This window comes from Castanea sativa, chromosome 9, assembly GCF_040712315.1.
Source record: "Castanea sativa cultivar Marrone di Chiusa Pesio chromosome 9, ASM4071231v1".
Taxonomy (NCBI): domain Eukaryota; kingdom Viridiplantae; phylum Streptophyta; class Magnoliopsida; order Fagales; family Fagaceae; genus Castanea; species Castanea sativa.
In genome coordinates, this window is record NC_134021.1 from 5,577,265 (window position 1) to 5,593,222 (window position 15,958).

The following is a 15,958-nucleotide window of genomic DNA, read 5'->3' on the forward strand; positions in this document are numbered from 1 at the left end:
TTGATTGCAAAAGCGCAACATATGTCATTGAAAAAGATGTTGAAAATATTGCTGCAAAACATATTTTTGCCAGATGGAAAGCTATTTTAAGTGTTTTTGATATACTATTGAATATATTAAAGGTTCTCAAAATACTGTTCCTGATTTCCTTACTCGTGAATTCTTGCAGTGCCACAATGATAAGTAGAAGATCCAAAGACAAAAACCCTGTTGAACCACCTAATCAAATTGTGAAAAAAGAACCTATTTCTCCCAGTGACATTGTTAACCGTTTCACTCCCCTAGGAACAATTCCTAAACCTAATTACTCCTCTGTCTTAGCCTCTGCCTATGATCCGTATGCTTTGACCCCTGTTAACCAACCGGTTAAAACTGTTTACCCAAGAAAACCTAATGCTTCCCAATATATTAAAAAGCAATATTTCCAAAACCTATTTTTTATTAAACCAAACCGATCTGCAATCTGGAATCCACTTCAGATTGCAAAAAAGCTACTTCCCTCCGTTGTTTCATTGGATTCCAGAACATGGTGATAAAAAGTTGGATTCTAGGAACGATCCATTGTTATTAAAACTATTTTTGATCAAAATGATAAGTCCAAAATTATTTACCACAGTGTTTATTTGAAAAATATTATTTCTAAAGCCAAATGGGGACACTCCCCTGCCTCATCAAGAAGACTTCCAAAGCACCATGTTCCATACTCATATTATGATTATATTACTGCTTGGTTCCGATTCATGTTTCATCAGAATGACACAATGACTCATTCATTATTTATTAATTTTGACAAAGAATTTGATGAAACTGCTGATTTGCCTCTTTGGTTCACTCGTTGGTGGAATCAATTTGGTCCTAATACTGATATTTTCCCCAAACCACTTTTAGACTGCTTCAAGTCTTTTGAAAAAAACCTTAAGACAAATGCTCACAATGCCAAGTTTCCTGCTCTTCTCCATTTTGTTAAACACTTTAGAATCCCTTGAATTTTAAAATGGCAATATGAAAAAGAAGATGATATCCTTACCAGACATTGGTATGTTAAATGGTGGGATAAATTTGGTTATGTCCATAAATCATGGATAATGTTTACAAAAGAATGTCTCGTAAGTCTCTGCCCAAGCAGCATTCTCTAGCGCATTTGACTCATGCTGACATTACACCATCTACTTCATCCTCCAAGGTGCTTAAGGATTCTTATGATAATCTAAGCAAAGAAGCTCTATATTCTCTTCTCGAAAAAAAAATTAGAGAAGAAAATGATGCTACTAATAGAAATTCTAATGACGAAGGCTTTGTTGTAGAAAGTCCTTATTATCCATACCCCCAACCTTATCCAAAAGATTGGTTTGGACATGATGAAGAATATGATGAATAAAATACCCCTGATCTAGGAGCTTGATGATGATCTTACTATTTGTCTGGCTTGCATAACGGCCAAAATTGCTTCATTATTCAAGGGAAAAGTTTTATTACCTACTACTACTATTGTTTTACCCTTGAATGATGCTTTGATTGACTACCATAATATTCGACTTCTTTTGTTGACTTATATGGCTTCTCTGACACTCCATTGATGGCTTTAAATGTTCCTACTTGTCCGGCTCACTCAAATATATTCACTTATAGTGAACATAATTACTATTGTCTTATCTGATGCTTTTACTAAAGCTGTCTCCACTAATGCTGCTAAAAATGCCTTTATTGACTGCTTTTTAGAATTGCCACAATACTTTCGGCACAAAAAGCCAAACTGATAAGCTTTCGGTTCATGCGCCCCTCATGGGTCCTAATTATGCGCCCTTGCTGCTCCTCACGGGTCCTGATATGAATAGGAAAAAATGTCACTATTCACTACTTTATTTACATATAGAAGAGGGGTTGTCCCTTATTGCCATTCAGAATTCTCCCTTAGGATCTCCTTTAGAACTCTCTTTAGGTCTTCCCTTAGATTATAATATCTCACTATTTCCACAAAGCTTGTAACTAGAACCAGGACTAGTGTTGATCATTGTAATCTTGTAACTACTGCTACTACTGTAAGTGTTTTGAAGTACATTCAATAACACAACTGTTTTTAATATCTTTTGATCTATTTTGATATAATTGCTTGGCTGGTTCTACCGCCTTATTTTCAATTACATTTATTTTGAATTACTATATTATTGTGCTTCCGCCTTCTGCGCTGTCGTCCTTCCCCCTTTATGGTATATATATATATATATATATATATATATATATATATATATATATATATATATATATATGCACTTAAATTGAGTTTGAATTTGGTAAAGATGGGATGTAAAACCCATGTTTTACACCATCCAATAAGAGATTGTCACATCAACATTTTACTTAAAACATCACAATAAACTCTCAATTTAGTTAGAGTAGAATTCTATCTCATATATATATATATATATAATCTCTCTTTAAATTTTTATTATTCAACCCAATATTATAATGGGATAAGTTTCGAAAATACACCCCTCTCTCTAGATTTTAGCTCGCTCAGTTTTTGAATTTCTTTTGTTTATCTCTATTAATTGGGAGAGGAGTTTTCATCATGGAAAAACTGAGGTTTTAGATTAATCGTTATTTTTCTATTCAAAACAAAGAACTAAACAAATGGTCATTCTACCTTTCAAAAAAAAAAAAAAAATGGTCATTCTACAGTACCCTTCATATTTTTAGAGGGTATGGTTGGTCATTCTACAGTACCGTGTATTTCTATTTGTTTTAATGTGACGGTTAATTTAATTTAAAAGAGACACCAGTTACCGGTGAAGCAGGTAACGTATAATCGGCACAAAAAAAAAAACTTCAAGAAGAAAGGATAGAAAGGAACGGAAGGTTTCTTAGAAAGATCAAAACGACAAACCCTAATATCACCGCAAATTATGAAATCTCTTTAATTAATGATTAGCATGTTTGCTTTGTTTCCATTTTTCTTTGTTAACGCGTTGATATCACTTCAGTGCTCTCTATCTATCTGATATGGTCTTCGTTTTTCTTGTGGCTTCTGTGAAATTGAGGAGGGGACTCTGTTAAATTGGGGGGCCAATAAAACTTCTTTTTCTTTTTAGATAGGGCAGCTAAATGTAATTTTTGCATTTCTTTTTGCGTTTGTTGTTGATATTCTTTCTTGATTCTAGAACTTTAATGGGTATTAAGCAACTTTATTTTTAGATTTTTCCTCATTGATGTATTCATAAAAATGCATATGGATGCTAGTCTCTGACAAAGTGAGAATATATAATGGAATGAAAACAAATTGGAATCATCCACAGTTTGCAATACATGGTAAATTATGTGTGCAAATGGCATGATAAGAACACTGTAACTGTGCCAAAATGGAGAGGAAAAAATAGAAACAACCTGGTTGATTAATATCATTGACATTGCTAATGTTTTCTTACTTGTGACAAAGTAGCATCGTAAACTATATGGGTTCTTTGTTATCTAGTAGTTGTAAATTCAACTAAATGGATTTAGTTCACTCTATCATCTGTTTCAGGCTATAGCAGATTTACACGGCTTGTTAGTGCATTAGTATTCTTTACTTTTTTTTTTTTTTTTTCTTTATGGCATGGGTAAGAGATATGTTATTAACAAAAAACAAATTACAAAGCCAAACAGATCTTTAATAACATTGCACTCTTTGTACAGCACTCTACAAAGACTAGATCTACTATAACCAAAGGAATAGCTTAAAGCTCCCTAAACACACTCAGTTTGCTTCTTCTTTGTTTTCTTTCTCAGTCCTCTTCTTTGTAATTTTTGGTTTGCCTCGTGCTTTTTCTGCACAAAGTAACCATTTGAATATATATCTTTATTACTTATCAAAAAAAAAAAAAAAACTCTCAAATATCAATGACAGAGTAAGACTCCACTCCTATTAATAGCAAATACACTCAAGTCCTAAAACATAATGAAAGAGAACTTTAAAACAAACCACTGATCAACTCCATGCTCAAGTTTTCCCTATTTGCTCTAGTTGATAGTCACAGTTGCTCTCTCTCTCTCTCATCTTTGGTAACTCATAATTTGATGGAAAATTTTGGAATTAAAAACTATAAACCTTGTATCTGCTATGATCTGCCCAAATTGAATGACTTCCCAGGGCTAACTTAACTATATAGCCGTGTGCTGACTACTTCATAGTATTTCAATTTTCAAGCTATAACAAGTTTTGTCCATGTGTTTAAAGATTGCTTTGAGAAAATTTTGCAGATACATAATAGTACCTTTCATTTCTACATAGCAGAATTTGTATTTTGCTTATTATTTCAGGTGCAAAATGTGAATGGATTGGAAGCTACGAGACTAATATGTACTCTAGCACACATCCTTCCTATTGTTGAAGGCCCATGTCTTTATGAGGGTTCTTCCCTATAAATGTGTCTCAATTTGAAGTCTTCCATATTAGTTAGTTAGTTAGTTTTTTTTTCCCTTCTGGTTATGAAAATGATGTAAAGAAATCATTTTATTTAATGGTCAAACTGTGTAATTGTCAAATTATTGGATAAATTGATGTGATCTCTATGAAATAATTGTAATGAACCAAGAAATAATTAGCCTCCCAGCCTATTCCCTGTCATTATGATCAAAATTATCGTGATTGCATAAACTTTAATATACAGAGGGCAACAATTGATGCTTATTGATCTGAACTACGTATATTTTAATTCTTTTGAGACATTGGAAATATGGATTATGGATTATGGACATTTGTTCGATTATTGAAGTTTAGGTTAACAACATTTGTCATTATAATATGTTTCATTTTGGGGTAGATCCTTTTATGTGAAGCTGGTTTATTAATATGATCATATGATATATGCATGACTTTGTCTTGAAAAAACCACTTGATCCCTTGTGATTGAATTCAATGACATATCAATGGCAAATGACGAATCTGAAGGACATTCATGGTTCAAGTGATTGATACATGCCCTAGATTTGAGTGACTAGAGAAAGAGACCTTGCTAAAATGAGGTGATGATGCCAGCAGTGGCTGTTAGATGAGAGAGATGGGTGGGGGTGGTGAAACTAAGGGTCCGTTTGGATAGAACTTATTTTACTGAAAACTGAAAACTGCAAACACTGTAGCAAAATAATTTTTAAATGTGTGAATAGTACCGTGAGACCCATTTTTAATGAAAAAGTTGCTGAAAAGTAAAATTTGTGGGACCCATGAACAGTGCATTTGTGCACTGTTCATGGCTGAAAAGTCCAACCTTGCGGCTGGGTAAAAAAAAAAAAAAAGCAAAACGCAGACGCAGCACTAATAAGCTGGATCCAAACCAGCACTAAGAGTGGACAAAATGGAGCGAATGGATAGATTATGACCAAAGTGGATAGAATGGACCGAACGGGACCAAATTGGACCGAATAGGATCGAAGTGGGTATACTGGACTAAATAGGACCAATGTTGACTAAGTAGGACCTAAGACGACAGAATGGACCCAATAGAACTAAAGTGGACAAAATAAACCAAATAGGACTAAAGTGGACCGAATAACTCGAATAGGAGTGAAGTGGACCAAAGTGAACAGAATAGACCGAATAGGTCCAAATAGAACCAAAGTGGACATAATGGACAGAACAAGACCAAAGTCAACTGAATAGGACCAAAGTAGACATAATTGATTGAATAGAACCAATGAGGACCAAATAGGATTGAAGTGAACAGAATATGACTAATGTGGACCGAATGGAGCAAATAGGACCGAAGTGAATTGAATAAAACCGAATAAAACTTTAGTGGATAAAATTAACTAAATTAGACCGAATAGGACTATATGGACCGAAAAGACCAAATTGGATTGAAGAGGACAAAATGGACCGAATAGATCCAATGTGGACCGAATAAGACTTTTAAATGTTTATCATTTTTATTGCATTTTGAAGGCTCATAATTCTAATTTCTAATGTCTATTTTTTTTTAACTCAAAATTAAAGAGTTTAGCCCAAATATAATAAAATTTTATACTTTTCAATCCAAAAACTAATAAATAAATAAATAAACGGAATTTTTGATCTAAACTTGAAAAAACAATCTACAAAAAGAAACAATTTAAGGCCCAATTAGTCTAAAATAGACTAAAGGGGACTGAAATTGACCGAGTAGATCAAATTGCACCAAAGTAGACCTAATTGGACCAAATAGAAACTGTTTAATTTTTATGGAGAACAAATTATCTTCTACAAATTTTAGAGGAAATTATATTACAATACAAAATAATTATTTATTCATATGCATCGTGTGAGTTTGCGACTAGTTATAATTAAAAAAAACTGTGTGAAAACACGCTAATGGTTCATTTGGATTGAGGAGGAAGGAGGCAAAGTAGAGTAGAGTTGGTTAGAAATTAGCCTAATTTCTAGCTAACTCTACTCTAGTCCCCCTTGCTCCCCCTCCCTCCCACCTCAATCCCGAACAAACCATAAATCCTAAATCCAATATGAATAGGCCACAAGCCACACGATAAACAAACTCAAATGCTTTACTTAGTACATAAAACCACCAAGCTAATACCCTAATGACATTAGCTATCTGATGACATCGTTGCAAAGCCCTCAATTGGTGGTCCTTGTCACATTAACTAATAAATGAATAAGAGAAGTATGTGGTTTATTGATTTATTTATAGTCAATGTATGAGGAAATAGATGAGCTGAGAGTGAAGAGAATTTTGATTAGTACAACACATGATCCATAGATTGTCCCTGTATATGATAAGGTGTTTTACTTGTTTCCTTCTTCTTTTTTTGGTATAACTTGCTTCTAAAAAAAGGATCATGACAAACATCTTGGCTTTCATGGTCCATTTGGATTGAGGGGAGGGAGGAAAAGTAGAGTAGAGTTGAGTTGATCCAAAATTTTCCTATTTTCAGCCAACTCTTTGAGCCAACTCTTTGGGCCAACTCTACCCTACTCCCCTACACTCCCCCTCCCTCCCTCCTCAATCCAAATAGGCCATAAGTTAGCTTGGCCCCTATAGCAGCAAAACCACGGATTGCCTAACAAGAAAGCATATCTTTAAAATAATATAAATATCCTTAGTTAAAAAATGATTGAGTAAGTCTTCGTAAGATTAAGAAATTCTTTTAACCATCTTATGGGTTGATAAAGAATATTCAAACACCAAAATAAATAATTGTATACTTCTCTAACAATTTAATATGAATCAAAATATATTATTTAAAGACTTCCGTTTGTTTCAAAAAAAGTAACGTCCTAGTAGAAGATGAATATAAGTCCAAGTTTGTTTTTTGAGTAAACAGTAATACTTATTAATCACACATGTAAATAATAATACTTGGTGTCTTAAATCGGGTTTATAGTACATCTCATAACCAGAGTACAACTACAAAAGACTTTTGTAGTTGTAGACTGGGGTTATAAACAACGGATATTAGACATACACAAACAATGTGGGATAAACATTCTTTTTTTTTTTAGTAAACAACAATACTTATTAGAACACACACAAAAATAATAATATTTAGTATTTTAAATCGAGTTATAATATATTACATAACCAGAGTACAACTACAATGTTATTAAAAATCTCTTACCAAACAACACTTCATTTTCTCAGTTAATTATTGAGTGTGATGTCACTGAAGCTGTCACACTTCTCTCAATCAACTCTAACGCTAACAGGCTCTTTAACCCGATTTTGAATGAATACAATTCTTCTCTCGCTTTCCAAAAGTCAAGGCAGCTAGTTTGGCTGTCCTGTCATCAAACTGGCTTCCTTCTTTTTGTCTTATGCTTATCCTCCAAGTGATGTAACTGCCTATCCTAAACTTAGCGTGTGTTTGAATAATTTGGCGTTTGCGTTTTGATAAAAAAAATTTGCGTTTTTTTTTTTTTTTTTTCTGCTGCTGCACGGGTCAGTAGGGACAGAGGCTACTGTTCATATACTGTGCATGAACAGTATCCCGCTTTTGCTGACTTTTCAGTATATTTGTGGGTCCCGTGTACTGTTCACGGGACCCACAAACTTCACTTTTTAGAATTTTTTTTATTAAAAATGGGTCCCACAATACTATTTACACATTTAAAAATTATTTTAGTACAGTGTTTTCAGTTTTTAGTTTTCAGTAATAAGTTCTATCCAAACGGACCCTAAGAATGTGCAAACATATTTTCAAGCGTAAATTATACTAATAAAAAAATTATTATATATATTTAAAAAAATTCAAGACAAAGGGTTCAATTGCACCGGGATATTCCCCCAATCATTGAACTCCAAATTTTAAATAATGTAATTGCAATGGACCTCGGTCTTAATCAATGAAATCCAGTCGAAGTTTGAAATCAGAAAAGAGAAAAAAAAAAAAATGCTCCCTTTGAGTCCTCTCTTTTTTACACTCACAAAACCCCACACACACACTCTCTCTCTCTCTCGCTTCTTCTTTTTTTTTTTTTTTTTTTTGATATGCTGCAATTGTATTAAATTAAGATGGAAAAGCGGGACAATCTGCATTACAAGCTAATTTTAGGGGAGGGGGCAGATTGTCATAACTGAAACAAAAAGAACAAGAAGATAAAGCTAGCTTAGCAGCAATATGTGCTGGAACATTACAAAGTCTCTTTAACCCAAGCAAAGGAACAACTAGCAAAGGATGGTGCGAGATTCTGGATATTAACAATGGAAGTGCTGATGGTCCAGTCTGGAGCGATGGCATTGGATAAGGCGTCGAAGCAGCATCTAGCATCACCTTCAACTATGATGTGGGTCCATGCTTCAGCCTTATCTAAATGGACAACCCAGAGAATGGCTGCAGCTTCTGCTTGTATAGGTGAGCACAGATTGATGATTTTTGACATTACTTTGATGGCAATACCTTCATGATTTGACGGAGAAAAATCCCTTGGAGTTAGCCACCCAAATCAGCTTATCAGCTCTAGGAGTGTGAGGTAGTGGGATGGACAAAATGGCAGGTACATCTTCTGGATCAAACAGTTCTTTGATCAAGGTTTCTTTCCAAACATGCAGCTCTGAGTTAATAATTTGGGAGGCCATTATAGGTAGGAGATAGGAGGCTTGGATTCTTGGTTTGGGTTTGAAATTTTGGAGCCATGGGACCCACGGGTCAGTCCAAATGTTGACAGAAGAGCCGTCACCAATTAGGTAGCATGCCCCAATGAGGAAGCAACTTTGGAGGGGTTGTTGTGAAGTCACTCAGCCTCTTCTTTTGTTATTTGAGGCGCACAATAGACCCCTCAAGGGTCTGATCCAATCCAATCACTCAGCCACCACTCCACTAACTGTTTTTTTCTCCAACCGTCGCCGTTCGATTCTCTTTCTCCGTCGATCCTCACCGTCCATCCTCCTCTCTCACACCATGTGGGTTTTCTTCGAACCGCGTTTCTCTTCAAAAGACGTTTCGTCGTTTCCAGATATAACGGAATGATTCGGTCTCTAAATATCGGTTTCGGTATCGATTTTGTTTTGTTGCTGCTTGAAACTGATTTTTAACTTTTGAGCCGATTTTGTTTTTGTTGTTTTTCGGGTTTTTTTTTTTGGTTATGGAGGATCGGAACTTGAACAGAATCAATATCGGAATGTCTGACGTGGTCCTCGGCTATGTGATGCCGTATATTCACGACCCGAAAGACCGAGACGCGGTGTCTCTGGTTTGCAAGAGATGGTACGAGCTCGACGCGCTCACGCGCAAGCACGTGACGATCGAGCTCTGCTACACCACGAGTCCCGATCGGTTGCGGCGCCGTTTTCGGCACCTCGAATCTCTGAAGCTTAAAGGAAAGCCGCCAGCGACCATGTTCCAGCTCATACCTGAAGATTGGGGTGGCCACGTCACTCCCTGGGTGAGAGAGATCGCCAAGTCTTTCAATTGCTTGAAATCGCTCCACTTTCGCCGAATGATTGTTCGAGACTCGGATCTGGAACTTCTCGCTCGCACTCGCGGCCGTGTTCTCCTCGCGCTGAAGCTCGACAAGTGCTCTGGCTTCTCCACCGATGGCCTTCTACATATCGGTCGATCTTGCAGGTAGTTCCTTTTATCTGAAACTTTGTTTGTGATAATTCAAGCTTGAATTGATTCTATTCCTGTTGAATTTGGATTCGGATTTTGTACTTGTTTTTGACTGTTTATTAACTGAAGATTAATCTCAACAAATTTTGTTGCTTTATTGTGTGAATTACTGTGATTTCTATTTTGTTTTTTCAATTTCTTGTTATCAAGTGAAGATTGATCGTGCAAATTTTGTTGCTTTAATTTTTGACTGACTTACTGAGATTTCTTGGTTAAATATGATTTTCAAGGGCTTAAAGTTCTTCACGAGTATTGCTCGAGTAATTTTTACTTAATCTTTTGTTATCGCGAGTTATTGATAGAGTGCAGGGCTTGTAGTTGACATGCTGTTTTCGATTTTTTGTTTTTGTTTTTGAATGTTGAGCGAAATGATTGTTGGTGTCTTCCATGATTAGCTTAAATTGCAGGTCATTTGAGTATGATTATTTCTCTATTCGGATAATTACCTGTGTTATAGTGAGAATAATTTCTCTGTTTCTTCTTCGGGAAGTTGTAGTTTGATTGAAATTTGAATTAATTAGCACACGCGATTAAAAGAATAAAAGTTTTGATAAAAATTTTCAGTCATTTGTGGACTTCTTCTCTATATAGTTGTTTTGGTGTTGCATAGGTTTGTAACTGAAAGCTTGTTGTTGGCAGTTATAGTTTGAGTTGACCACTAGTAGATGAGTTTAGTACAATTGGGAAGTGAAAATATACTAGAATGTTTTGTTAACATGTATATTAACAATAGTTGGATATATCTGGATCTGTCTATATGTTACTTTGAGGATTTCTCAGGCAGTTGGGGTTGGCTCACCTCATGCTCTAGCTTCTGAACTTTGAATACTGCAAATCATCTAACTTAAAAGTCCACAAGGTTTTTGAAATTATGGTTTGTGTACAACAATGGCTATAATGCCAAGATTCTAAAAAATTGTGAAGTCCCTAGAACTTTGTGATGAATTCATTAATCACTAATCAGAGGGTTGAAGTTGCGCTAATTATTGTCATATCTCTGAGTTATGTTCTGAAAACTTTGGGGAGTATGATTGAGCACTTATGGTGGCAATCAAGTTTTGGAAAGGGTAATGTAATACTGACTTGGTTTTATATAATGGAGATCAATTGAGAAAACTACCATTTTTTCCCTTTCCCACTTGAATGACCAATGGAAAGTTTTCTTGATAAGTAATCAAGATGTTTAAATGGGTAATGAAAGACTCAAGCTTGACAGGATTGAGTTATTGGTGTGATCAGCAATGAATCAAGATTCTAGAGAATGGAAAAAAATAAGGCAATGAAAATATATTCAATTTAGAAATTCAAACATCTTGGAAGAGTCTAATCATTGGATAACACTGAGATAATATAAAAGATTAATTACTACTGCAAAATGCATCAAATGTAGGCTGAGACTAAAAACATAAAAAGTATTACTTTTGACAAGCAAATGTTTGGATAACACTGAGATAATATAAAAGATTAATTACTTCTGCAAAATGCATCAAATGTAGGCTGAGACTAAAAACATAAAAAGTATAACTTTTGACAAGCAAATGTTTGTGAACCATCAACCATATATACATAATGATTTAAGTGAGTTTAAAAGGTAGATCTTGCAATAATACCATGTTTCTCCTTTTAATTAACTGCATATACATATTCTCTCTTGAATGATGAAAGTAAGTTATACATTTACTTTGTCTTTGAAAGTCAACTAGCTTGATTCTATATCTTGAAATTTATGACTTGTTAGAGTTGCAGATTCTGTTTCTTGATCCCTATGCTCATCTAGGTCTAGAACCCTAAGCATTCCCCTCAGAAGTTGGAGGAACATTTGTTCCTTTAATGAAATGGAGATGAAATATCGATTTCATCCCTATTCTGACAAAGACATATAAAAGGGTTTTAATAGTAAAATTATATTCCCTCCCCTCCCCCTTTTTTTTTTACATGGGGAGCACTTTTCTCATTTAGGGTCTGTTGGGATACCGCTTATTGCTGAAAACTGAAAACACTGTAGCAAAATAATTTTTAAATGTGTGAATAGTGCTGTGGGACTCATTTTTAATGGAAATTTTGCTGAAAAAAGAGGTTTGTGGATCCCGTGAGCAGTGCACGGGACCTAGGTTTGGACGTAAATGCTAGACGCGTTTGCTATCCAAACGCACACTTAATCAATGAATATTTACTTATCAAAAAAAACTTTAGAGAGAAGCTTTAGTTTTTTGGATATGTTTGTGAAGTTTTAGGCCTCACATATGTTGTTATCCCAAGGGATTGGCCTAGTGGTTTCTAAGGTCTCATGATATCCATGAGGTATTGGCTTTGAAACCTCTAATCAGCATCTTGGTACTACCTTCAAGGGATTCCTTCCTATAATTTCCTAATGTACGTGGGACAAGGGATCTACACACACTGAGGGGAATAGTTGGACTCCCAAAGAGCTTTGGACACCAACCCTCACATATGTATTGGTAAACTATTTATGTCTACTCATTCTGCAATACTCTTTCTTAAGCAACTTTCTGTACTACAGAGGAAAACAGAAGTTTAAAACTAGGAAAAAACTGCTCAGGATGCACAAAATAAAAATTAGCTGTTGCCTGGGATTCCAATGCTGCTTAAACCTTGGTAGAATTTTGTTTTTCTTGGAGAATTTCACACCCTGGAAAGTTTTCTTTGTGCTTTGTTTCTTCTTTTCACTTCTATTTTTTTTCCATGGATTTTAGAAATATGTTGTATGAGTTAGTCACAATGAGCTTGTCCCACCAGAAAAAAAAACGAGGAAGATATGAGATAGCAGTATAGAAATGTTGACCTATTAGTGAGATGTTCTAGGTTTGCAGAAACATGACTTATGTAGTGGTTGCAATTAGTTCAGATAAGTTTTGTTAAGTTGAGAATTATGTTCTCATTTTCATGTATCATGTGATTGCCCCCACTACCATTTATATATAATGTTGACTGTTTATGATGCCTGTTATTTGGGCTACTACTATTATGTTTCACTTAGTGGATGTGTGAGCACAGCTTGCTGTCATAGTGGTAGAAGCTATTGATTCTGGAGCACTGATCTGATCCATAGTCATTATGTCTAATGTATTATTCTTTATATGCTTTCTCAGGAATTTAAAAACTTTGTTTTTGGAGGAGAGCCTCATTGCTGAGAATGATGGTGACTGGCTACACGAGCTTGCTTTGAACAACACGGTTCTTGAAACTTTAAATTTTTATATGACGGATCTTGCCCAAGTCAGATTTGAGGACCTTGAACTCATTGCCAGAAATTGTCACTCCTTGATCTCTGTGAAAATTAGTGATCGAGAAATCTTGGACCTCCTTGGTTTCTTTCGTATTGCAACTGCTTTAGAAGAGTTTTGTGGGGGTTCCTTCAATGAGCAACCAGAAAATTACTCAGTTGTGTCACTACCTCCAAAGTTATGCCGTTTGGGTCTATCATACATGGGGAAGAATAAATTTCCAATTGTATTACCTTTTGCATCCCAACTCAAAAAGTTGGATCTACTCTTTGCACTCCTTGACACAGATGACCATTGTATGTTAATTCAAAGGTGCCCCAGCTTGGAAGTTCTTGAGGTAAGACCATAAAACCACTTCTCATCTTTTCTCCTTCTTTTTTTTATTTTTATTTTTTATTTTTTTTTATCATTATGTGTGTGTATACTTTTTTTCATTGGTCAGAGTTATGTCTTATATCATATTTCTAAATTTTTAAGGCACTATATATGTAAATATGCTGAAACTTTTTTTTTTAATTGAAAATTTTTTAGAATTGTGTTTTGATAGATGCAATAGTATTTCAATCTATGGTGTTCGTTTCATGATGATTTCTCCTTATCATCAGGTTAAGACACCAATTGGTTTTTAGTGTAAGTAGGGGGTTTGAACCCCAAATGTTTTATTTGTTGGCAAGAGACTTTATCCGTTCTGCTAACTGGAACTCACGTTCCAAAAGACTTTCATTTCTGCTTTTCTTATCTGGATTATTTGCAACTATTGTAGAACCTTTTCTTCCAGTAGAATCCCCCGTTACTTTATTCTCAATAATGACTATATTGACCTTGGTTTTAAAAGATCAAATTCCTAGGATTTTACGTAAGTGTACTATTTCCTGTTTGTGATTTCACCTATGTAACCAAATTGAATTATTTCATGTTAATTGGCAAGTAAACTGTAGGGAAAAAATTAGAATTTATACGACAATGCTAAATGCCAAATGTAGGTGCATATTCTTTAAAATGGTTGTATGTAACTTCTTAAAAAAATCCTAGAAAATGGTTCTGCTCAATGGAGTGGGTATTTAGTGCATTAAAACTTATATATATATATATATATATATATATATATATATATATCTAAAATCGTTTTTCTTAAGTACAGACAAGGAATGTTATTGGGGATAGAGGATTAGAAGTTCTTGCTCAGAGTTGTAAGAGACTAAAGAGGCTTAGGATTGAGCGAGGTGCCGATGAGCAGGGAATGGACGATGAACAAGGTCTAGTTTCACAAAGAGGATTGATTGCCTTGGCTCAGGGATGCCTAGAACTGGAATACTTGGTTGTTTATGTGTCTGATATCACAAATGCCTCTTTGGAATATATTGGCTCTTACTCAAAAAACCTTTGTGATTTCCGCCTAGTCCTACTTGACCAAGAAGAGAGGATAACCGATTTGCCACTTGACAATGGTGTCCAAGCTCTTTTGAGGGGCTGTGAAAAGCTTAGGAGGTTTGCGTTGTATGTCCAACCTGGGGGCTTGACTGATGTGGGTCTCAGTTATATTGGAAAGTACAGCCAAAATGTGAGGTGGATGCTTCTTGGTCCTGTTGGAGAGACTGATGCAGGGCTTTTGGAGTTTGCTAAAGGCTGTCCTAGCTTGCAAAAACTAGAAATGAGCGGCTGTATCTTCAGTGAGCGTGCACTGGCTGATGCTGTGTTGCGACTCACTTCTCTGAGGTATTTATGGGTGCAAGGATTTAGAGCATCTTTAAATGGTAGCGACCTTATGACAATGGCTCGCCCATTCTGGAATATCGAGTTAATTCCTGCTAGACGAGGAAGTGTTCCCAATGCTCTTGGGGAGACCGTGATAGTTGAGCATCCAGCCCATATACTTGCATATTACTCCAGGAATCTCAATCTGTCTTCTTTCCTAACGATTAGTCACCCATTGCAAATGCTACCTGCACTAGATGATACTACTGAGTTGAGCCATCCTTTTTCTTCCATCAGCAATTTTTTTTTTTTTTGATACAGTCAAACTCAAGACAGCCACTTTGAGACCGAGTGTCCAATCACTCGGCCAATCCCACTAGGTTCATCAGCAATTATTAAATATTAATGTATTCTATTCAATTGAAAAACAGGTTACTTGCAACTAGCAATTTATAAATAGCAACCAACCCCTTCCCCAACCATTATCGAGAATAATTACCAACTATCATTAACCTTTTGATTGAATTCAGCAAAAATTAATTTAAAAATAATGGCCCAAATTCACTGTTGGTCTTAAAAAATATATATATATATATATATATATATATATATATATATATATATATATTGAAATTTTAATAGGTAAATTTCACGGACTAATAGAGTATTTTAGTTAATGAGACTCATTTATTAAACTCAAGGACCAACAACACATTTGAAATTTCAAAGATAAAAAATACTCAAAATAAATCAATTTTATGGACTATATAGTCCAAAAATCCAATTACATAAGATATAAGTTGGAGGTGTTTTTTTTTTTTATTTTTTGGGGGGGGGGGGGGGGGAGATTGTAGAATTGAGCCCAAGAAACGTAGACCAAATACATGGTACAATCTTCTCCACACAAAAAAACAATACATAAGTACATAAGCTGGGCCCTC

The 15,958-nt window shown here is 35.1% G+C and overlaps 1 protein-coding gene across 1 annotated transcript; it reads left to right on the plus strand.

The window, feature by feature from the left end:
• The first annotated feature begins 9,157 nt into the window (after positions 1–9,157).
• Positions 9,158–15,512, plus strand: LOC142611024 (coronatine-insensitive protein 1-like). Its single transcript, XM_075783029.1, has 3 exons — positions 9,158–10,032; positions 13,188–13,659; positions 14,464–15,512. The coding sequence occupies exons 1-3, from the start codon at positions 9,551–9,553 to the stop codon at positions 15,331–15,333; spliced, it is 1,824 nt and encodes a 607-aa protein (XP_075639144.1). The 5' UTR covers positions 9,158–9,550; the 3' UTR covers positions 15,334–15,512.
• The last annotated feature ends 446 nt before the right edge of the window (positions 15,513–15,958 follow it).

Coding starts and splice junctions, on each gene's coding strand:
- LOC142611024 (XM_075783029.1), top strand. CDS start 9,551: ATGGAGGATCGGAACTTGAACAGAATCAATATCGGAATGTCTGACGTG. Junction 10,033..13,187: donor CATATCGGTCGATCTTGCAG/GTAGTTCCTTTT, acceptor ATGCTTTCTCAG/GAATTTAAAAACTTTGTTTT. Junction 13,660..14,463: donor CCAGCTTGGAAGTTCTTGAG/GTAAGACCATAA, acceptor TCTTAAGTACAG/ACAAGGAATGTTATTGGGGA.